Source organism: Lynx canadensis, chromosome E2 (assembly GCF_007474595.2).
Source record: "Lynx canadensis isolate LIC74 chromosome E2, mLynCan4.pri.v2, whole genome shotgun sequence".
NCBI lineage: Eukaryota > Metazoa > Chordata > Mammalia > Carnivora > Felidae > Lynx > Lynx canadensis.
Window position 1 is genome coordinate 52675329 of NC_044317.1, and position 22536 is coordinate 52697864.

The following is a 22536-nucleotide window of genomic DNA, read 5'->3' on the forward strand; positions in this document are numbered from 1 at the left end:
AAGATGGCTGCTGCAGCGCCAACCTTCACGCCCATATTCCAGGCAGGAGGAAGGAGGTGGTGGTGTTGGGAGAGAGCAGGGCAAAAGGGAACATGCTAGCTGCCCGTGTCCTTCTTAAGGACTTTGCGCAGAAGTTCCACCCTGCAGCTTTCGCTCATATCTCATCGACCACCGGTTGCAAGGGAGGCTGGGGAAGGCTGTCTTTTTAAGTGGGCATATTTGTGTCTCTGATAAAATTGGAGTTCTATGACTAAGGAAGGAGAGAATTGACGTTGGTAACAATATGAAGTCTCTGTATCTTAAGGGAGGCCAATCATGAGAGATCTTTTTAATTTTTTTACTGTTCATTTATTTTTGAAAGAGAGAGAGAGAGAGAGAGAGAGAGACCAAGTGCAAGCAGGGGAGGGGCAGAGAGAGGGAGACACAGAATCTGAAGCAGGCCCCAGGCTCCTAGCTGTCAGTCAGCTCAATAAATATTTGTTGAACAAAGGAACAACCTTCTCTAGAGCTGATGTTTATAAGATCGTGCCTCAACCACCCTCCTAGAAGTTGCCGGCCTGAACTCACCTAACTCTGGCTCAGGGGTTCTTAGCGTGGGGTCCAGGGCCCCGTGACAGGCTCCTAGATCAAATTCATGGAGCCCCTGACCTTGGGTAAGAAAAAAGAATCACGTCCTTCTTGGCAGGGACCTCCCACTGAAATCTAGCATTTTGCCCGATTTGGGCGGTAGATCGTATTTCCCAAAGATGACCTCCCCAGCCCCTCCTATTTCACATGCTTTTCCCCACGGGGAGATGAAAGCTGTGGCCTACCCCCTTGAACCTGGGTGACGACCTCAGACAATATGTCAAGTGAGTGCTGAGACTCCACGAAGGACGCCGTGTGCTTCCGCCTTGCTCTCTGGGGACGGACTCGCTTAGAATTCAGCCTCCATGCCGGGAGGAAGCCCAAGAATCCATGAGGAAGGCCCGGCACGGAGAGGACGTGAGGACCCCCAACCTCCACCCCCAGCTGAGTTGGCCAGCCAAGAGCCAGCACCAACTTGCCGGCTTCAAAGAGGGGATCCCCCCCACCCCCCACCCCCACCCCCAGTTCCCAGAGGACTTGCCCCAGGGTTCAAGGCTGAGCTGTCTCCACCGATGGAGCCCCGCCCAAACTGCAGATTCAGGAGCAAACTCAGTGACCGCTATCGGCTATCGTCTCGAGCCACTGAGTTTTGCAGTGTTTTGTTACGGGGCAGATAACTCGTACAATTACGGATGTAGGGGACGGGTCACAGCAGCACTGGCGATCACCTGTGACTTTGTTGATTCGGGAATCCGTTCTTCCAGTGAGGAGAAATCACAGATGTTTCCAAATCACATCCCAGCTGCCACCGATATTTGAAACGCTGTTTACCCTCTTCACCAGTTTGAAATTTAGAGTTGCTGCTGGTTCTCCTACCTCACCTGTTAGTGGAGACCGCATCTTTTAAATAGTTTGATAACCGTCTTATTGGTTGGTTTCTTTTACAATCCTGCGCATTTAGGGGCGCCTGGGTGGCTTAGTCGGTTGACTGTCCGACTTCGGCTCCGGTCATGATCTCCCGGATTGTGCACTCGAGCCCCACGTCTGGCTCTGTGCTGATGGCTCAGAGACTAGAGCCTGATTCTGGGTCTCCCTCTTTCTCTGCTCCTCCCCCACTCTCTCTCTCTCTCTCTCAAAAATAAAAACTAAAATAATAATAATAATAATAATAATAATAACGACAATAATAATAAATAGTTGAGTGGGGGTTGATGACGCTTAGGTGGGCTTGTTAAGTGCCCTAGACCTGACACCAGTCACTTCCTTATCATTGGGGGCATCCTTGGAGGTTGTCTGTTGCAATCTGGGACTCATATCACAAGGGTTTCAAATAGCTGAATGTTGGGGCGCCGGGGGAGGGGGGCTCAGTCGGTTGAGTGTCCGACTTCGGCTCAGGTCATGATGTCGCGGTTCGTGAGTTCGAGCCCCGTGTGGGACTCTGTGCTGACGGTGCGGGGCCTGCCTGGGATTCTCTCTCTCCCTCCCTCCCTCCCAGCCCCTCCCCGACTTGCGCTTTCTCTCTCTCAAAATAAATAAGTCAAACTAAACTAAACTAAACTAACTAAATGTCAGGGGCACCTGGCTGGCTCAGTCAGAGATCTTGGGGCCGTGAGTTCAAGCCCCACGCTGAGTGTGGAGCCGGCTTTAAAACAATTAAAATGACTGACTGTTTGTCTGTGACACTCGACCTAGCTTTCAAAGCTGTGGCTGAAATGTTCCCCGCTGGCTTATGGCACATCTCTGACAGCCTCTGGAGGACCACATTGTTCTGTTCCCGGCGATCTTGGTGCCATTTATACATCCATCCAGGCGTCCCCAGGTCACCTTCTGGCTCTGTGCTCGTGCTCGCGCATCCGCTGAAGACAGAGCCTACAGTCTGAATGCAGGACTCGGAAGGTGAGGGTTTCTCGTACATTTAGCATAAAGGAAGAAAGAAGTGTGAGTATCGATGATGTTTCACTGGTCTGATGAAGCATCTGACTTCAGCTCAGGTCACGATCTCGCGGTCTGTGAGTTCGAGCCCCGCGTCGGACTCTGTGCTGACAGCTCAGAGCCTGCAGCCTGTTTCAGATTCTGTGTCTGCCTCTCTCTGACCCTCCCCTGCTCATGCTCTGTCTCTCTCTCTCTCTCTCAAAAATAAATAAACATTCAGAAAATTTTTAAAAAAAAATTTTAAAAATATATGCTTCCGTAGAGGGTTTTCACCTAAGCATTGCACACGGTGCTGTATGAGTTGTTCCCTAACGTGTCTCGTCCCATTGTCAGTTTACACGCCTCCAAGGGCTGAGTCTGTCGCTAGAACCGGTTTGCAACTTGAGCCACAGGCAGGCCCCCCCCCCCCCGTTCGTTCGCAAAGTCCGGGCTCATTTAATTCTTTTCTTCCCGGCGGCCCCCGGGTGGTGGCCAATTCCCTTGCCGTGATAACAACACGGCGATGGGCATCCTTGCCAGTCCTGCCTTGGGTTCACGTTCATGGGCTTCTCTAGGGAGATCCGGGGAGGCAGAAATTCCGAAGGAAGAGGGCTGGTGTCCACCTGTCTGTGGACCCCGCCACGTGGGTCCTCCATGAGGCGGGCGCTGTCTTCCTCCTTCGTCACTGACAGGTGTTCCGTTTTGAGCCCGTGTTTTCATGAAAATCGAAAAAATGCAGCTTGCACCCCGTTTTCCGGAAACCCGGTCGAGACACCTCTGGTCCGATGGGGGGAAATAAAATGCCTGTATCCCCCTCTGGTGAGTCCCCAGTGTGTTAAGGGTGACCTGGCCTGGTGTCCAGATTCTCACCTCCCCCCACCCCCCGCCCCTGCTCCAGTCTGAGGAAGGGGATACAGGTCACAGATGCCCTGTTCCCCCCATCCTGCCAGTGACTTTACACAGGAAGAGGTTGTGAGCCCCTTGACCCCAGTGCAGATGACAGGGTCCCTGATGCCAGAGGCTGGGAGCTAACCTTGGCTCCCCGGGGGGGGGGGGGGGGTTCCCCATTTCTCTTTCAACCCTGAAATAGACCGTGTTAGTTTCCTACAGCTGCTACAACAAAGCACCACAGGCCCCTGTGACTGAAAACGCACACTTACCCCAGGCACCTGGGTGGCCGAGCATCTGACTCTTGGTTTGGGCTCAGGGCACCGTCTCTCGGTCCTTCAGTTCGAGCCCCGAGCGGGGCTCTGCGCTGCAAGCGCGGAGCCCGCCTGGGAATCTCAATCTCGCTCTCGCTCTCGCTCAAAATAAATAACTGAACACGAAACACGCACAAGCTCTGTTTTCTGGAGGCCGGGAGTCAGAAACGAGTGTCACGGGGTTAAATCAAGGCAGGCCGGTTCCTCCTGGAGACCCCAGGGAAGGGTCTACGTCTTGGTCCACGTCACTCCAGTCCCTGCCTCCCTCTTCACTACGCCACGTCCTCCTCTGTGTGCGTCAGATCGCCCTGTGCCTCCCTCTCACAGGGACCCTTGTGATCGTGTTGGGCCCACCCCTCTGGAGAATCCAGGATAATCGCCCCATCTCAAGATCCTTAATTTAATGACACCCACGAAGTCCCTTTTGCAACGCGAGCCACCACACGTACAGGCGAACTAATCGTCGAAACGTTTTCCTGTGTCTCGTGACTGGTTGACATTTTGGGGTGCCTTACAGACCAGGGGAGACCGTCCCCCGTCCGAGCTAGCTGATCCTTAAAGACAACAATGTGCCTACTAGCTCGCCTTTGGGATGCGAACCAACCAATCCCGAGCCCGTAGCCCCCCAGACACCCCTATTATCTACCCCTCATACCGAACCACCGTTGCCCATGCCCCAAATCACCCGGGACCGTACCAGGGGGCTGGAAACCATCCCTGGACCCCAAAGCCCACCGGAGTGATAGGAACCAGCCCATCCTAAACGGGCCTGCCTGCAAAACCCCCCAGTAGAGAGACTGTGGTTCAGGCTTCCTGCTGCACCTGCTTCCGTCCCTTGACCAAACCTGGTGCCTCTCCACGGGTTTGCCTGGAATCCTGTACTGAAGGGTCACAGCTGTACATCCCCCGTCCCTGGGCACTGCCACCTGCCCCCAGTTATATGTTTGTGTGTGTGTGTTTGAGAGAGAGAGAGCACAAGCAGGGGAAGGGCAGAGAGAGTCGGGGGGAAGAAAGATCCAAAGCAGCCTCTGTGCTGACAGAGGGCCCGATTCGGGGCTCGAACTCACGAACCACAGGATCGTGACCTGAGCCGAAGCCAGACGCTCAGCTGACTGAGCCACCCAGACGCCCCACTCCTTCTAGAACTTTCTATAAATGGAATCACACAGTGGGTGCTCTTTGGCACCCGGCTTCTCCCAGTCAACGTGATTTATGAAATCCTGCATTATTGTAGCCTGAGTGCTGAGGTGTCTTAAAGCAAACCCCAGAAGATGACGTCTCACCCCTCAATACTTCCATGTGTAAACAGCCCCACCCCCGCCCCCGGGGTACCCACAAGGCAGGATAGTAGTTACTTAACATTGAGTTCCTGCTTCATATTCAAGTGTCCCCACTGGTCTTTCAAGCTGGTTTGTTTCAACCAGGACCCCAGGGGTGCCTGGCTTTCTTCATTTCGGTGTCGTGAGTTCCAGCCCCACGGGGTTGGGAGTAGAGAATTTTTTTTTTTTTTAATGCTTATTTATTTATCTTTGGGAAGGGTAAGGGGCAGAGAGAGAGGAAGACACAGAATCCAAAGCAGGCTCTGAGCTGTCAGCACAGAGTCCAATGTGGGGTTCAAAGACACAAACTGTGATGTAATGTCCTGGGCAGAAATCAAGAGTCAACCCTTAACTGACTGAGCCACCCAGGCGCCTAGAGGTTTCTCTAAAAAAAAAAAAAAAAGAGAGAGAGAGAGAGAGAGAGAGAGAGGTGCGCCTGGGTGGCTCAGTTGGTTAAGCGTCATACTTTGGCTCAGGTCATGATTTCACGGTTCATGGGTTCCAGCCCCATGTTGGGCTCTGTGCTGACAGCTCGAAGCCTGGAGCCCGCTTTGGATTCTGTGTCTCCCTCGCTCTCTACCCCTCCCCCACTTAAGCTCTGTCTCTGTCTTTCTCTCTCAAAAATAAATAAACATTAAAAGGAAGGAAGGAAGGAAGGAAGGAAGGAAGGAAGGAAGGAAGAAGAAAGAAAGAGGAAAGAAAATAAATAAATGAACCAGGCGCTTAGCAAAGGTCACGTGTTATGTCTGATTGCTCGATCTTTTTAGATTCTTCTCCCCTTGGGAAGTCCCGCTGTGAGACTGAGCTATAAGAAATACGTATTTGCTCTTTGGCCCGTTTCCTGACATAAGAGCTTCTAAAGCCCATGGGATTTCCCGAGTGATGGAGGCCAGAGGAGACAACTCTGGGATCAGAAGATTGGAACTTTCAATCTCCGGGAAGAGAAACCACCTTAATTACCAGTGGCCAATGCTTTAACCAATCATGCCTCTGTAGCAGAACCTCCACAGAACCCTGAGCACAGCTGGTCGAGAAGCTTCTGGGTTGATGCGTGCATCCACACCCCGGGACAGCGTGGCACATCCCAACCTCACAGCCCAGAAGCTCCCACACTCCGGACCCTCTGGACATTGCCCTGTGCTCCTCTTCGTCTGTATCTTTCATAAAATCCTTTACAATAAACTGATAAACCTAAGAAAAATGTTTCCCTGAGTTCTGCGAGCTGCCATAGCAAATCGCCCAACCTGAGGAGGAGGTCAAGGGAACCCGCTCTTTATACCTGGTAGGGCAGAAGTGCGGGTGACAGCCTGGGACCTGGGACTGGCATCTGAAGTGGGGGCCAGTCTTGTGGGACTGAGCCCTTAACCCGTGGGGTCCGCGGTGACTCTGGGTAGTGTCAGAATCGAATCGGAGTGTTGGACACCCAGCTGGTGTCCAGAGAGATGGAGAATTGGTTGGTGCAGGGGGTGGGGGAGGGGGGACTCCCAACACCTTTGGTGTCAGAGTGTTATGGGTGGAGAAACAGTTTTCCCTTCCTCCCATTTCTTACATGTTTATTTATATATTTTGAGAGACAGCACGGGAGAGCACGCCCGAGCGAGTGGGGGAGGGGCAGAGAGAGAGGGAGAGAGAGAATCCTGAGGTGTCAGCAGGGAGCCCGATGTAGGGCTCGATCCCGCAGACCGCGAGATCATGACCTGAGCAGAAATCAAGAGTCGGATATTTTAACCTACTGAGCCAGCCAGGCGTCCTCACCCCCATTTTAATATAAAGTATTTCAAACATGCAGAAAAATCAAAGGGATACTCACCCCACACCCACCCCCTTCGATTCAGTATAGAATGTTTCATTCTGTTTGCTTTATGACCTATCTCTCCGTCCAGTTTTTAAGCCGAGATGCAACTGACATGTAATTTACATTACATTGTGTAAGTTTCAGGCGGACCCACGTGTTGATTTGCTACATTTTTATGTTGCAACGTGATTTCCACCATTGCGTTAGCTAATAGCTTTATCGCGTCACATTATTATCATTTCTTTTTCGAGCGCGCTCGCGCGCCTGTGTGTGTGTGTGTGTGTGTGTGTGTGTGTGATGGGAACAGTAAAGATCTAGTCTCTTAGCAACTTTGAAGTTGGTAAGAGAGTAGAGTCGTCTTTCATCACTGTGCCGGGCGCACTCGATTTCCAGGACTTTTCTGTTGGCTGCAAGTTTGTGTGTTGGTCTTTTTTGTGCAAGTCAGGTTGATTCAGGCACCAGGTACCTGCAACCACAGAATCCCGGACGATAAAAAAAGTACATGGCGGGGCGCCTGGGTGGCGCAGTCGGTTAAGTGTCCGACTTCAGCCAGGTCACGATCTCGCAGTCCGTGAGTTCGAGCCCCGCGTCGGGCTCTGGGCTGATGGCTCGGAGCCTGGAGCCTGTTTCCGATTCTGTGTCTCCCTCTCTCTCTGCCCCTCCCCCGTTCATGCTCTGTCTCTCTCTGTCCCAAAAATAAATAAACGTTGAAAAAAAAAATTAAAAAAAAAAAAAAGTACATGGCTCAGCTTCTAAAGTACACAGTTCAATGAGTTGGTTTTCATTTATTGATTTACAGCTTTACTGAGGTATAATTAGCGTGCAATAAACTGTACACACTGGAAAGCGTGCAACTTGGTCAGTTTTGGTTTTTTTCTAAAGAGGCAGAGCCTCTTCTTTTTTTTTTTTTAATTTTTTTTTAACGTTTATTTATTTTTGAGACAGAGAGAGACAGAGCATGAACGGGGGAGGGTCAGAGAGAGGGAGACACAGGATCTGAAACAGGCTCCAGGCTCTGAGCCGTCAGCACAGAGCCCGACGTGGGGCTCGAACTCACGGACCTCGAGATGGTGACCTGAGCCGAAGTCGGCCGCTCAACCGGCTGAGCCACCCAGGCGCCCCGCAACTTGGTCAGTTTTAACATCACGTCCACCCCTGTGAAGCCATGGCCACACTCGAGACAGCGAACACATCTGTCACCCCGAGAAGTATCCTCTGCCCTTTTGTAATTCCTTCTTCCTACCCCTTCCTACCCAATCTGTGTCCCCAGGCACCCACCCACCTGCTTTCTGTCACCAGAGATCAGTCTGCATTTTCTAGACTTTTATATAAACGGAATCAGAGGCGCCTGGGTGGCGCAGTCGGTTAAGCGTCCGACTTCAGCCAGGTCACGATCTCTCGGTCCGGGAGTTCGAGCCCCGCGTCGGGCTCTGGGCTGATGGCTCGGAGCCTGGAGCCTGTTTCCGATTCTGTGTCTCCCTCTCTCTCTGCCCCTCCCCCGTTCATGCTCTGTCTCTCTCTGTCCCAAAAATAAATAAACGTTGAAAAAAATAATAATAAAGTCATTATATAAACGGAATCATACAGAATGTTCTTTTTTTTTTTTTTTTTTTTTTTTGGTCTGGCTTCTTTTGCTCAGCAGGATTATTTTGAGATTTGTCCACATTATTTCACGTATAAGTAGTTTGTTCAGTATGGAGGCATATTCTGTGGTCTGGATATGCACCTGTTGATGGACGTTTATGTTGTTTCCAGTGTTTGGTTATAACAAACACAATTGCCGTGCACATTTGGGTCCAAGTCTTGGTGTGGACACGTGCTTTTGCTTTTCTTGGGTAAATACTGGCACTGTTGGGTCATAGAAGTGTATGTTTGCCTAGGTAAGAGACCAACAAAGTGTTTTCCTTTCTTTTTTTTTTTTTTTTAATTTTTTTTTTTTCAACGTTTATTTATTTTTGGGACAGAGAGAGACAGAGCATGAACGGGGGAGGGGCAGAGAGAGAGGGAGACACAGAATCGGAAACAGGCTCCAGGCTCTGAGCCATCAGCCCAGAGCCCGACGCGGGGCTCGAACTCACGGACCGCGAGATCGTGACCTGGCTGAAGTCGGACGCTTAACCGACTGCGCCACCCAGGCGCCCCTTCCTTTCTTTTTTAAAATCTTCTTAATGTTTATTGATTTTTGAGAGAGAGATAGAGACAGAACGCAAGTGGGGGAGGAGCAGAGAGAGGGAGACACAGAATCCGAAGCAGGCTCCAGGCTCCGAGCTGTCAGCACAGAGCCCGACGCGGGGCTCGAGCTCACAGACCGCGAGATCATGACCTGAGCCAAAGTCGGATGCTTAACTAGGCCACCCAGGCGCCCTGACAATCTGTTTTTCGATGTTGCTGGACCACTTTGTACCCCCCCGCCGGTACAAGAGAGCTCTGATTGCCTCAGATCCTTGCCAGCATTGGTCTTTTAAATTGTAGCTATTCTAGTGGGTATGCGATCTTCTGACATCAATTCCAATTTCAATTCGGACACTATCTACCTGGACACAGTCAGAACCCTCGGGTTAAGGGCTCAGTCCTGCAAGGCCGACCGCCCCTCCCCCAACTTCAGACACTAACGGTCCAGGTCAATGTCACCTACGTTTCTGACTCGCTGATCGGAGGTTCCAATGACTCCTCCTTGCGCTGGATTATTTTGGTAGAGCAGCTCACGGAACCCAGAGAAGCATTTTACTTACTAGGTCGCCGTTTTTTTATAAAAGGGTATAATTCAGTAACAGCAGATGGAAAAGACGCGTAGGGCCGGGCTTGGGGAAAGGGTGCGGGCCTTTCCATGATCTCTCCAGGCCAGATTCTCTCCCCAATCTCCGTGTGTTCACCAACTTTGGGGGTTTTACGGACGCTTCATTACATACGAATGATTGATAAACTCCTTGGTGACCCTTGGCCACTGATCCTACCTCCAGCCCCCCTCTCTCTCTTCCCCAGAGGTTAGGGGGTGGGACGAAAGTTCCTCCCATCGATCTCCCCGGCAACCATGCCCCATCCTTAGGCCCTTTCCAGAAGTCATTTCATTAGCATATGCTCAAGTGTGGTCGAAAGCCGCTTATGATGAGTATTGAAACGCCTTCATTTGGGTATTGCTTAGGGAATCCCAAGGCTTTCGGGAGCTGTGCCAGGAACAGGGACCAAATACAAATGCCTATTTTTTTTTTTTTAAGTTTTTAATTTTTTTTTTTTTTTTAGGAATCTCTACACCCAACGTGCTCTGTCTCTCTCTGTCCCAAAAATAAATAAACGTTGAAAAAAAATTAAAAAAAAAAATAAAAAATAAAAGTGAGTTGCAGAAATCAGTACATTTCACCCCAACCCTTCAACAAGCGTAGGCTTCCCTCGAGTTCGGGGTTGGTCCACAGTCGCATCTTTTTTTTCAAACGGGGTGAAGTTTACATAGTGTGAAATGCAAAAACCTTAATTTAGAGAGTTTTGTGAAATGCATAAGCTACGTGGCCCTTCTCTTTTGCTGTTCCCCGAGCTGAAGAGCCCGAGAGCCTGGTGTATTGTCCCAAATGGGACGGGACCACCTTCTGGATACATTTCTTTCTTTCTTTCTTTCTTTCTTTCTTTCTTTCTTTCTTTCTTTTTCTAATTTTTTTTTTAATGTTTATCTTTATTTTTGAGAGAGAGACAGAGACAGAGCGTGAGCGGGGGAGAGGCAGAGAGAGAGGGAGACGCAGAATCCGAAGCAGGTTTCAGGCTCGGAGCTGTCGGCACGGAGCCTGACGCGGGCTCGAACCCACGAACCGGGAGATCATGACCTGAGCCGAAGTCGGATGCTTAACCGACGGAGCCCCCCAAGGCGCCCCCTGGATCCGCCCCCTTCTCTGGAGATTCCCTTAGCTTGAACTACCCTCCCACCTCTGTGTCTCCCCTAAACTGGAAGGGGTGTCTCTAGTAGGGCTTCTCGCCCGGGCCCTGCCGACACCTGTGATCACACGACGGTCATGGGGCCATCTTGTGCACTGTGGGACGTTGAGGCAGATCTCAACCTCCACCCACTGCTCCCAGTAGCATCTCCCGCAGCTTCTGACCCCCTTGATCTAGGGACTGGATTTTTTTGTTGTTTTTTTTAGGTGAGAGAGAGAGAGAGAGAGAGAGAGAGAGAGAGAGAGAGAGACTCCCAAGCAGCCTCCTTGCTCAACATCGAGCCCAATGCAGGGCTCGATCCCATGACCCTGGTATCGTGACCTGAGCCCAAATCAAGAGTCGGACGCTCAATTGACTGAGCCACCCAGGTGCCCTGGGACTGGCTTTTAAAAGCCTTCCAGGGGATTCCGATGGGCAGCTGGGGTGACAACTTGTGACCCCAAGGTACTGTTGATTCAGCTTTTATTGTGGGCCAGGAAACGTGCAAAACTTTTTTCCTTGAGGGGCACCTGCCAGCGTAGTGGGTAGAGCCCGCAACTCTTGATCTCGGGGTCGTGAGTTCGAGCCCCACACTGGGGACAGAGATTACTTTAAAAAAAAATAGTAATTTTTTAAAAATTAGAAAACAGGGGCACCCGGGTGGCTCAGTCAGTTAAACAGCATCTGACTTCGGCTCAGGTCGTGATCTCAAGGTTCCTGGGTTCGAGCCCCGCGTCGGGCTCTGGGCTGACCGCTCGGAGCCTGGAGCCCGCTTCGGATTCTGTGTCTCCCTCTCTCTCTGCCCCTCCCCCGCTTGCACTCTCTCTCTCTCTCTCTCTCTCTCTCTCAAAAATATAAATAAACATTAAAAAATTTTTAATAAAAAGAAAATAAGGGGCGCCTGGGTGGCTCAGTCGGTTAAGCATCCGACTTCAGCCAGGTCACGATCTCGCGGTCCGTGAGTTCGAGCCCCGCGTCAGGCTCTGGGCTGATGGCTCGGAGCTTGGAGCCTGTTTCCGATTCTGTGTCTCCCTCTCTCTCTGCCCCTCCCCCGTTCATGCTCTGTCTCTCTCTGTCCCAAAAATAAATAAAAAAAAAAAAAAACGTTGAAAACAAAATTTAAAAAAAAAATAAAAGAAAATAAAAAGAAAATAAAATAAGATAAACAAAAATTAAAAAACAACTTATTTCCCTCAAGCCAAGCTGATGTCAGGCTGAGATCCATGCTGGACAAGCACCATTAGCTCTCTGTGCCCCAGTTGCCTTATCTGTAAAATGGGGATAATGGGAGTGCAGGCCTTATAAGGTCATCATGAGGATAGATCTCCTGGCACCGAGCTGGGCACTGAGTAAGGGCCACGTCAGTCTTTGACAAATACAACAAAACTATGAGTGTGTTTCTTGGTATGACTAACAGTGTCCCTGGTTGTGTCTTTGCATTGTGCAAGGCATGTCCCTGAGCCACGAGAGAGCCGGCCACGTCAGGGGAGGCAGCGTGCGGGATCAGTGCCAGGTCACAGAGGAAAGCCGGGATGGCACCCAGCTCCCACCGCCCTGCCATCCTGCCTGTCCACCGGCCTGCTCCTGCCTCTGAGCTTCCGTCCTTGCTGAGCCTTCTGCCTTTCCTTCCTTCGGCCCCTTCAAGGGCTCGTTCAGATGCCACCGCCTAGGTTTAAAATTGCAATTCCAAAAAAAAAATTGCAATTCAAGGGGTGCCTGGGTGGCTCTGTCGGTTGAGCGTCCGACCCTTGGTTTCCGCTCGGGTCGTGATCTCCCAGTTTCGTGAGTTCGAGCCCCGCATCAGGCTCTGTGCTGACAGCTCAGAGCCTGGAGTCTGCTTGGGATTCTCTCTCTCTCCCTCTCTCTCTGCCCCTCCCTGACTTGCGCTGTGTCTGTCCCTCTCAAAAGAAATAAATAAACTTAAAAAAAAAAAAAAAAAGAAGAGGGGTGCCCGAGTGGCTCAGTCGGTTAAGCGTCCGACTTCGGCTCAGGTCATGATCTTGCGGTTCCCGAGTTCCAGTCCCGTGTTTGCAATCAACTCAAGGCCCACTCCCAATCTCCCAGTGCTTCACCCTGCCCGTTTTCCTCCGAGGCACTGTCTTCACATGTTTATCTGGAAAGCTCCCTGCAGGGCAACCACATACCATGATGAAGGCAATTTGACGATATACCCATACTTAAAAAGAATTCATTTGAGAAAGGGGTGTTGTCTTTTTCCAATTGCCAACGAAGGCACCGTGTAGATCACCAGCTCCCTCCCTCAAACCCTCTGCTCCAACCACACTGGCTTCCCCATGTTCCTTCCTCGCCCGCCCCAGGCACGCTCCTACCACAGGGCCTTTGCACTGCCTGTTCTCTCTGCGGTGCTCTCCCTGAGCTATCCACCCAGCTCCCTCCCTCACCTCCTTCAGGCTTCTGAAAAATATCACCTCCTCTGAGAGGCTGGTCCGGACCACCCACCTACAACAGTCCCTAGTTCATGTTCCAGCCTCTTCGCCTGCCTTGTTTTTCTCCTAGTGCTTGTCCCTCCCTTCCATTTATGTAATGTTTAGCCGTTTGCTATCCTCTTTCCCTACTTCTATAGTTTCCTATTTTTAAGGTTTTTTATTTATTTTTGAGACAGAGAAAGAGAGAGAGCAGGGGAGGGGCAGAGAGAGAGGGGGACAGAGGACACAAAGCGGGCCCTGCGTTGACAGCAGCGAGCCTGACGTGAGACTGGAACTCACGAACCCACAGGATCGTGACCTGAGCCGAAATCAAGAGTCAGACGCTCAACCGACTGAGCCACCCAGGCGCCCGCACAGCGCTTTCCTACTGCTGCTGTAGCAAATGACCCCAGATTTCGTGGTTTAAAATGACACAAGTTTCTTATCTTGCAGTTCTGTCGATCCGAAGACCAAAGCGGTTCTTACTAAGCTAAAATCGAAGTGTCTGCGGGGTGGAGGCTCTAAGGCCTTTTCCAGCCTGCACTCCTCGGCTCTCGGCCTCTTCTTCCGGCTCCAAAGTCAGCAGCGGCCACCTTCCCGAAATCTCTCTCTGACTCTGACCCTCCAGGCTCCCCCTTTCACTTTAAAACACCCAGGATCATCTCCCCATCTCAAGACCCTTCGCTCGATCCGGTCTGCACAGCCCCTTTGGCCGCGTGAGGTCACACGTCTGTCTGCCGGGACGGACCGGGGTGCAGGGTCATTATTGGGCGGGCCCACCGCCGCGGCCTCTCCAGCGCCTGGAACAGCGCTTGGCGCTGAACAGGCGCTCCGTAGGAGCTGCCGAATGAATGAATGGAACACAGGACCGGGAGGGGCAGGAGAGGTGTTTGGTGGGGCAGGTTTGGGGGGACAGGGCCAAAGAGGAAGTGTCATCCACAGAAGGAAGTGGGGGCACCGCCCCTTGCCCCAGGCGGGCGGGTGATGGAAGGAGCCGGGAAAAACAGGACAAGTCTGGCAGGCTGATGACGCAGCGGTGGGGGCATCCTGTTCTCCTCCTGGAGCCCTGCCTCCCATCCACCTACTCACTGCCCTCACCCTCGGGCTGGGCTCAGGTCTTCCTGAGCCACTGCAGGGAAAGGAGGGGGGCGCACAGGGATGCCCGACTGGCACAGCTGGTTTGGCTGGTCCTGGCATCTTGGCAGGGCAGAGCCCTGGGGACAGGTGAGGATGTGGCTGGGAGCACCTGGGAGGACGGGAAGACGCGGGTCCCTGGGGACCCCACACTCCCATATCCATCCAGAAGGCTCGCGGGACCCTGTATGTCCCAGCCCCAGGGCCCAGGCACCTAACCTCCTCATGCCAACCTGCTCCCAGACCCAGAGGCGGGGGACCTTAGAGCCTCCTCCTTCGGTCCAGGCTCCCAAGCGCCTCCTCCCTCAGACCCAGGAGTCCAGGCCCCAGTCCCCTCCTCCCTCAGACCCAGGAGTCCAGGCTCCCAAGCTGTGATCTGTCACCATTGCCACCACCGGACTTGACCTCTCTCTACACCTGTGCCCCTTCCCACCCCTCCCCCCGCCCCCCTTCTTTTGTGATGGGGCCGCTGGTAAGGACCCAGCTTCTCAGGGCCACCCCCCCCTCCAGCTCCTGGGTCTCTGGCTCGCCCCAGGACGCCGAGTTAGGGTCCCCAGCCGTGCCCTCCCCAGGGGGAGATGAGGTGTGGCCGCCCCCACCCCGCCCCGGCGCTGCCCCAGGAGCAGGTGGGCGGGGCGCCCGGGTGGCCGTGCGGGGTGGGGGCGGGGCCTGCAGTATCGGCCCCGGGGCGGGCTCCTCCATGGGGCAATCGGGGTGGGGAGCACCCAGGGAGGTTTCTGCAACGCCGCACACCCCGAGATGGACCCACTGATTAGAGGGGAAAGCTTGGGGGCGGGGCACGGGCTGCCTTGGAGATGTCAGCTGCCCTCCTACCGCACCCCGTGTGATGTCTTGTTTCCTTCCCAAAGGGGCCCTCCGTAGCCCTGGGGACCAGGGCATCCCTCGCCCATGGCCCATCCCTTCCCCAGGTCCAGCTGTCCCAGTTTCGTCTCTGTCTAGGTCACAGGAGTCCAGGCCGCCCCCCCACCTCCTCCCTCAGAAGGAAGAATCGGGGCCCCCAGCCCCTCGTCCCTCAGACCCAGGAGTGTGGGCCCCCAGCCCCTTGCACTGTCCCCCTCCCCACCTCATTCCGATTCTTTATTCGCGACTCCCCAGATTTGGGAGCCCTGCCCCCAGCCTCCACCTTCTCTGGGGAACCCAGCCTCTGAGCAGTCTGGTCTCCAGCTCTCCCAGAATTCCTGGCAATTACTGGCTTTTAATGGAAAGGTCAGGCTCTGGAGGTGACAATGGCCCCGATTCTGTGGCAACCTGACCTCGTGACCCAGTGACCTCCCTTTGCCCAGGTCTGAGCTCCAAGAGCAAAATGGCACAGCCTGGGGCTTTGTGGGGCCCTGGTGGGGGCTTGGGGAAGCCCCAAGGAATCGATATGGGGGGCCCAGAACAGGGGGGCACCTTTGAGACCTTCCCTGATGCCTGAAGCTGGAGACCCCCCCGCCCCCCAATGGTCAGTGGCACACACAGGTGACCCGTTCATCTCCCTGGGGGCTTGTCGGGACAGAGGGCACGTCCTGACCGACCAGCCTGGCCCACCCTCCCTGCTATCCTTTTTTTTTTTTTTTTTTTAAGTTTATTTTTCTTTATTTTGAGAGAGATAGAGAGCAAGCGGGGGAGGGGCAGAGAGAGAGGGAGAGAGAGAATCCCAATCAGGCTCCGCCCTGTCAGGGCAGATCCCTATCCCCACTGGGGCTCGAACTCCCGAATCCCTGAGATCAGTGACCTGAGCCGAAATCAAGAGTGGGATGCTTAACCCACTGAGCCGCCCAGGCACCCCCTCCCTGCCACCCTTGAGCCCCGGGGACAAGTATCAGCTCCCACTCCAGGGCCCAGACATGCCCCCCCTATCCTCAGATGCTCCCTCTTTGGATGAAGAACATAGTTTCCCCGTCGTCGTCCCTCCAGCATCTAAGCCTTTGCCCCACCAGGCCCTCCACCTGGTAGTTCACGGGGAGCCGCTCCCCTGCTGTGACATCCTCGTCCCTGGGGAGCCATCCCTGACCTCCCAAAGGGGCCCACGTCTGCGAGCAGCATACCCACCAGGCTGAATTTGCCCCAGGCCAGCCGAGTCAAGCTGACGCCACACCCGTCATTTTAAACCTTCCCGTGGCCACATTCTTCTAAAAAGTGAAGAGAGGGGCACCTGGTGGCTCTGTCTGTTAAGCAGCCGACTCTTGGACTCCAGCTCCGGTCATGATCTCACCGTCGGTGAGTTCGAGCTCTGTGCTGACAGCGCGGAGCCTGCTTAGGATTTTCTCTCTCTCTCTCTCTCTTTCTCTGCCCCTCCCCTGCTCGTTCTCTCTAGCTCTCTCTCCAAATAAATAAGTAAAATTTATTTTACAAAAGAACAGAAAAATAAAAAGCAAAAAGAAATCAGCGAGATTCATTTTAGGGATAAATGTTATTGAATCCAACGTATCTAAAATACCATCAGTTCAACGTGTAATCAATATAAAAATTACTTATGAGATCTTTTACAAATTTTGTCTCAATTCCGATGCTCCATGCCCAAGGCTGAAATTGAAATGTCATCTTACCAAAGCATGAATGTTGCATTTAAGAGGAAAGTAGTTTACGTTGTTTCTGTTTTTCAGGTTACTGTGTAAATTGATTAAAATTAAATACAACTGGAAAGGTTCACTTCCTCAGTCACACAAGCCACATTTCTAGGGCTCAATAGCCACGTGTGGACGGTGGTTCTCGTGTTGGATGGTGCAGCTCTAAGCCGTGTTTATTTACCTTTCTTGTTTGTGGATGCAAGGCCAAGTCCTGCAGAGGAGGACCCCCCAGATATTAGTTGGAAGGATGGATGGTTGGATGGCTTGGGGATGATAGATGAATGGATGGAGGGATGACGGATGGATGGTTGGGGGTGGATAGATGAATGGATGGAGGGAAGATGGATGGATGGTTGGGGGTGGATAGATGAATGGATGGAGGGATGATGGATGGATGAATGGATGGAGGGATGATGGATGGATGGCTGGGAGTAGATAGATGAATGGATGGAGGGATGAGGAGGATGAATGGGATGAGGATGATGGATGGGTGAATGGAAGGCGGATGAGGATGGGTGAAGGATGGAGGGATGATGGATGGATGGATGTGTGGAGGGATGATGGATGGATGTGGGGGTGGATTAGATGAATGGATGGAGGATGATGGATGGATGAATGGATGGAGGGATGATGGATGGATGGCTGGGAGTAGATAGATGAATGGATGGAGGGATGATGGATGGATGAATGGATGGAGGGATGATGGATGGGTGAATGGATGGAGGGATGATGGATGGATGGTTGGGGGTAGATAAATGAATGGATGGAAGCATGATGGGTGGATGGTTGGGGGTGGATAGATGAATGGATGGAGGGATGACAGATGGATGAATGGATAGAGGGATGATGGATGGATGGTTGGGAGTGGATAGATGAATGGATGGAGGGATGATGGATGGATGAATGGATAGAGGGATGATGGATGGATGGTTGGGGGTGGATAGATGAATGGATGGAGGAATGATGGATAGATGAATGGATGGAGGGATGATGGATGGATGAATGGATGGAGGGATGATGGATGGGTGAATGGAAGGAGGGATGATGGATGGATGGTTGGAGGTGGATAGATGAATGGATGGAGGGATGATGGATAGATGAATGGATGGAGGGATGATGGATGGATGAATGGATGGAGGGATGATGGATGGGTGAATGGATGGAGGGATGATGGATGGGTGAATGGATGGAGGGATGATGGATGGATGGTTGGGGGTGGATAGATGAATGGATGGAGGGATGATGGATAGATGAATGGATGGAGGGATGATGGATGGATGAATGGATGGAGGGATGATGGATGGATGAATGGATGGAGGGATGATGGATGGGTGAATGGATGGAGGGATGATGGATTGATGGTTGGGGGATGATAGATGAATGGATGGAGGGATGATGGATGGATGAATGGATGGAGGGATGATGGATGGATGGTTGGGGGTAGATAAATGAATGGATGGAGGGATGATGGAAAGATGAATGGATGGAGGGATGATGGATGGGTGAATGGATGGAGGGATGATGGATGGATGAATGGATGGAGGGATGATGGATGGATGGTTGGGGGTGGATAGATGAATGGATGGAGGGATGATGGATGGATGGATGTGTGGAGGGATGATGGATGGATGGTTGGGGGTGGATAGATGAATGGATGGAGGGATGATGGATGGATGAATGGATGGAGGGATGATGGATGGATGAATGGATGGAGGGATGATGGATGGATGAATGGATGGAGGGATGATGGATGGGTGAATGGATGGAGGGATGATGGATGGGTGAATGGATGGAGGGATGATGGATGGATGGATGTGTGGAGGGATGATGGATGGATGGTTGGGGGTGGATAGATGAATGGATGGAGGGATGATGGATGGATGAATGGATGGAGGGATGATGGATGGATGGCTGGGAGTAGATAGATGAATGGATGGAGGGATGATGGATGGATGAATGGATGGAGGGATGATGGATGGGTGAATGGATGGAGGGATGATGGATGGGTGAATGGATGGAGGGATGATGGATGGATGGTTGGGGGATGATAGATGAATGGATGGAGGGATGATGGATGGATGAATGGATGGAGGGATGATGGATGGATGGTTGGGGGTAGATAAATGAATGGATGGAGGGATGATGGAAAGATGAATGGATGGAGGGATGATGGATGGGTGAATGGATGGAGGGATGATGGATGGATGAATGGATGGAGGGATGATGGATGGATGGATGTGTGGAGGGATGATGGATGGATGGTTGGGGATGGATAGATGAATGGATAGAGGGATGATGGATGGATGGTTGGGGGTGGATAGATGAATGGATGGAGGGATGATGGATGGATGAATGGATGGAGGGATGATGGATGGATGAATGGATGGAGGGATGATGGATGGGTGAATGGATGGAGGGATGATGGATGGGTGAATGGATGGAGGGATGATGGATGGATGGTTGGGGGATGATAGATGAATGGATGGAGGGATGATGGACTGGTGGCTGGGGGATGGATAGATGAATGATTGGAAGGATGACAGATGGATGGTTGGGGAAGGGATAGATGAATGAATCAAAGGATAGACGGATAATCCTTGCTTCTCCTAGGAAGACCAGCTGACACTGGATTTTCCACTTTTTTCTTCCCACCCTGACCTCCAAGACTCTTTCCTGTCCCTCACATCTCTAGGCCCCCCAGAGCCATGTGATGGGGTCAGTGATCCCGATTACTGTCCCTCCCCTCCTGTCACTGGGTAAATGTTATTCTGGCTTCTGGTTCCCCTTGCTCCCTCCTCAGGAGTCTGGGCCCCTCGCCTTCTACAACCAGGCCTTGCATTTCCCACCCCCCTGTTCTGAAGAGATTCAGCCAACTTTTCCAGGCACCTCCCCTGGGATACAAGAGGGGACAAACATAGAAACTTCATGGGGTTGACAGTCTGATGAGGAGACAGACAGTAAGACCAAGAAGTAAAACATTTAGACATCAGAAGATGACGAGGACTGTAGAAAAAAGCAACACGGGGGGCGCCTGGGGGGCTCAGTCCGTTAGGCGTCCGACTTCGGCTCAGGTCCTGATCTCGCGGTTGGTGAGTTCGAGCCCCGCGTCGGGCTCTGTGCCGACAGCTCGGAGCCTGCCGCCTGTTTCGGATTCTGTGTCTCCCTCTCTCTCTGCCCCTCCCCTGCTTGTGCACTATCTCTCTCCCTCAAATATAAACATTTAAAAAGATATAAAAACAAAAACAAAAATAAGTCAGCGACAGGACGGTGGGGCTGGACGCTGACACGCCTGCGGGAGGGAACAGCAAAGCCTGGGGTGACCGGGACCCATGTGGACATCCCCAGATGGAAACCCAGGAGGAGGCACGATTCCGGGGAGCCCCTGAGCCCCCGCCCCACGCTGCGGATGGTGTGTGTCTTAAGCCCGGGAGGGGCCCAGAGGGGATGGTAGGGGCCCCTGGGAGACACATCCCTCTGGGCCCAGGGCTTCCAGAAGCTCAGAGAAGAAAGTCCGAGGGGCTAGAGGCACTCGCTCGGGCCTACACGTGGCTCACGGGCGACGGTTCGTGACCCCCACTTTTCAGACGGGGACCCTGAGGCTCAGGAGGGCACGTGACTGGATCAAGGTCACGCACTGAGCGAGGGCTGGCCATCTGCCGGCCCTCTGGCTGTGGGGGAGCAGAGAGGAGGGAGGCTCCCAGGTGGAGGGAAGCCGGGGGCTCTCGGGGGGAGACAGGGCAGAAAGCCAGAGGGCCAGGAGAAAGGGACAGGAGAATGCGGAGCAGAAAATGCCAGGCCTTCCCGGAGCAGGGCGGGGACAGCCCGGAGCACCTCAGCCCCGGAGGCACAGAGCCCAGAGCCCCTGGAGCCTTGTCTACATCACACAGCTCTCAGAATTCAAGTGCTGGGATCCCTGGAGCCCGGGGAAGCTCCTGGCTGAGGGCAGGGGAGGGGAGGGCAGGGGAGGGGCCCAACACTGCAGCCTGGGGTGGCTGGAGGGGCCCAGAAGGCCAGCGGACAGACTCGCCTGGCCCGCCCGCCTGGCCTGCCGGAGAGTAAGCTATCAGGGGTCGGAGATCATGTAGGCAGCGCACCTTGTGATCTCGGGCTGGCTGCCTGCCCTCTCTGAGCCTCCACTCGCTCATCTGAAGACGGGGCCGCGGGCAGGGGGCGCGGGGGGGGGGTGGCGCGGGTGTGGCCAAGGCTGTGGAGGACGGGAGGAACCGCAGACTCCGGGGGCAGACCGACGGCCGTGGCACTTTCCCTCTCAGCCTCAGTTTCCCCATCCGGAAAGCGGGTACCGGACCAGTGTCCGACTCACCCCCAGGAACAGAGGAGTCGTGCTCCGGAGGTGGGGAGGGCTGTGTGCTGACCTCTGCCTCGAGGGCCGGGCCGAGGAGCCCAGGGCCCATCCTCCGGCCCTCCAAGCTCCCCCCCTGGGGACCCGGGGACCCGGGGGGGACAAGGGCTCTGGCTCTGGGACCCAGCTGCATCCCGGGCCCCGCCCACCCCTGCCCTCTCCCACCTCCCCCAAACAGAGCATGTGGTTCCTCACAGCGTGCCAGCCCTTAGAACAGCGCCCGCCTGGCCCCCTGGGCGCTCAGTAAAGATTTCTTGAATGAATGCAAGTGTGGATGAATGAATGAACTCTCTGCGATGGGACTGGCCTTTTTGTCACCGCAGCGAACCGAGGCTCCAGAGAGGTATGCCCAGAGCCACCAGCCCGGGAGGTTCCCTTGTGGCGCTGGACTTACGCCTCGGACTCTGCCCCCCACCCCTCCCCCCCCCCAGCCCCGCCACGCCACGGGCGACATTCCTCAGATGTGCCCATCACCCTCCTCCCCTCCCCACCCTCGGAGAAGGGCGGCTCTCTCCCAGCCTCTCCCCGCTGTCGGAGGCGTGGGTAGCAGCTTGGAGAACCGGCTGGGTGCTGCCCCTCCCCTTGGGCGCGGAGGTAGGCACCTGGCGGACGCCCCGGGTGGCAGGCGTCACCGCAGCACATACCCGGTCCCCGCGCGCCGCCGGCTCCTTGCGCGTCCTCCCCTCCCCGCCCTCACCCGCCGCCTGCCATGGACGGGCCCGCGGAGCCCCGGATCCCGGCCCTGTGGGACGGCCCTGAGGACATCTCGGACATCAGGTGAGGCCCAGAGCCCGGCGCGAGCCAGGAGATCCCCCCTCCACCCCGCCGCCTGGAGGAGGTGGCCTGGGGGGAGAGCCACAGGTCCGTTTCTGCCCCGGTGGCTGCCAGGCTCCTGCTGCCTCCCGCCTGGCCTGGCGGGACCCGGCTGGCCCTTCCACCCTGGGATGCAGGTCCCTCCTGGAAGGGAGTGGGGCACGGGCTGTGCCGAGTTGGCAGCTGGGACCTGTGAGGTGGCCCTGACCGCTGTGGGGCCTCAGTTTGTCTCTCTTTCGAAGGCGTCTTCCTGATGCGGGGCTGGGTGAGGGCAGGGATTTGGCTCAGAGCAAACGGTCAGGACACAGGAGGGTCTGTTGTCGCCTTTTCCTCCCGGACACCCCAAGGGACCCTCAGATGGGGGTGCTGCCCCTCACAGGGGCTCAGGATGTGGTCACTGCTCTGTTTGGGGGAGGTGGGAGACGGCAGGGGTGGGCGGGGCCCGGGATGCAGCTGGGTCCCAGAGCCAGAGCCCTTGTCCCCCCCGGGTCCCCGGGTCCCCAGGGGGGGAGCTTGGAGGGCCGGAGGATGGGCCC

At 54.1% G+C, this 22536-nt stretch overlaps 1 protein-coding gene across 1 annotated transcript in view; it reads left to right on the forward strand.

The window, feature by feature from the left end:
* The first annotated feature begins 21820 nt into the window (after window positions 1-21820).
* SULT2B1 (sulfotransferase family 2B member 1) overlaps window positions 21821-22536 on the forward strand; it is a 25615-nt gene continuing 24899 nt past the window's right edge. The window contains exon 1 of the mRNA XM_030299032.2: window positions 21821-21964. Coding sequence (XP_030154892.1) covers window positions 21897-21964 — 68 coding nt within the window. The 5' untranslated portion in view covers window positions 21821-21896. The remainder of the gene's footprint in view (window positions 21965-22536) is intronic.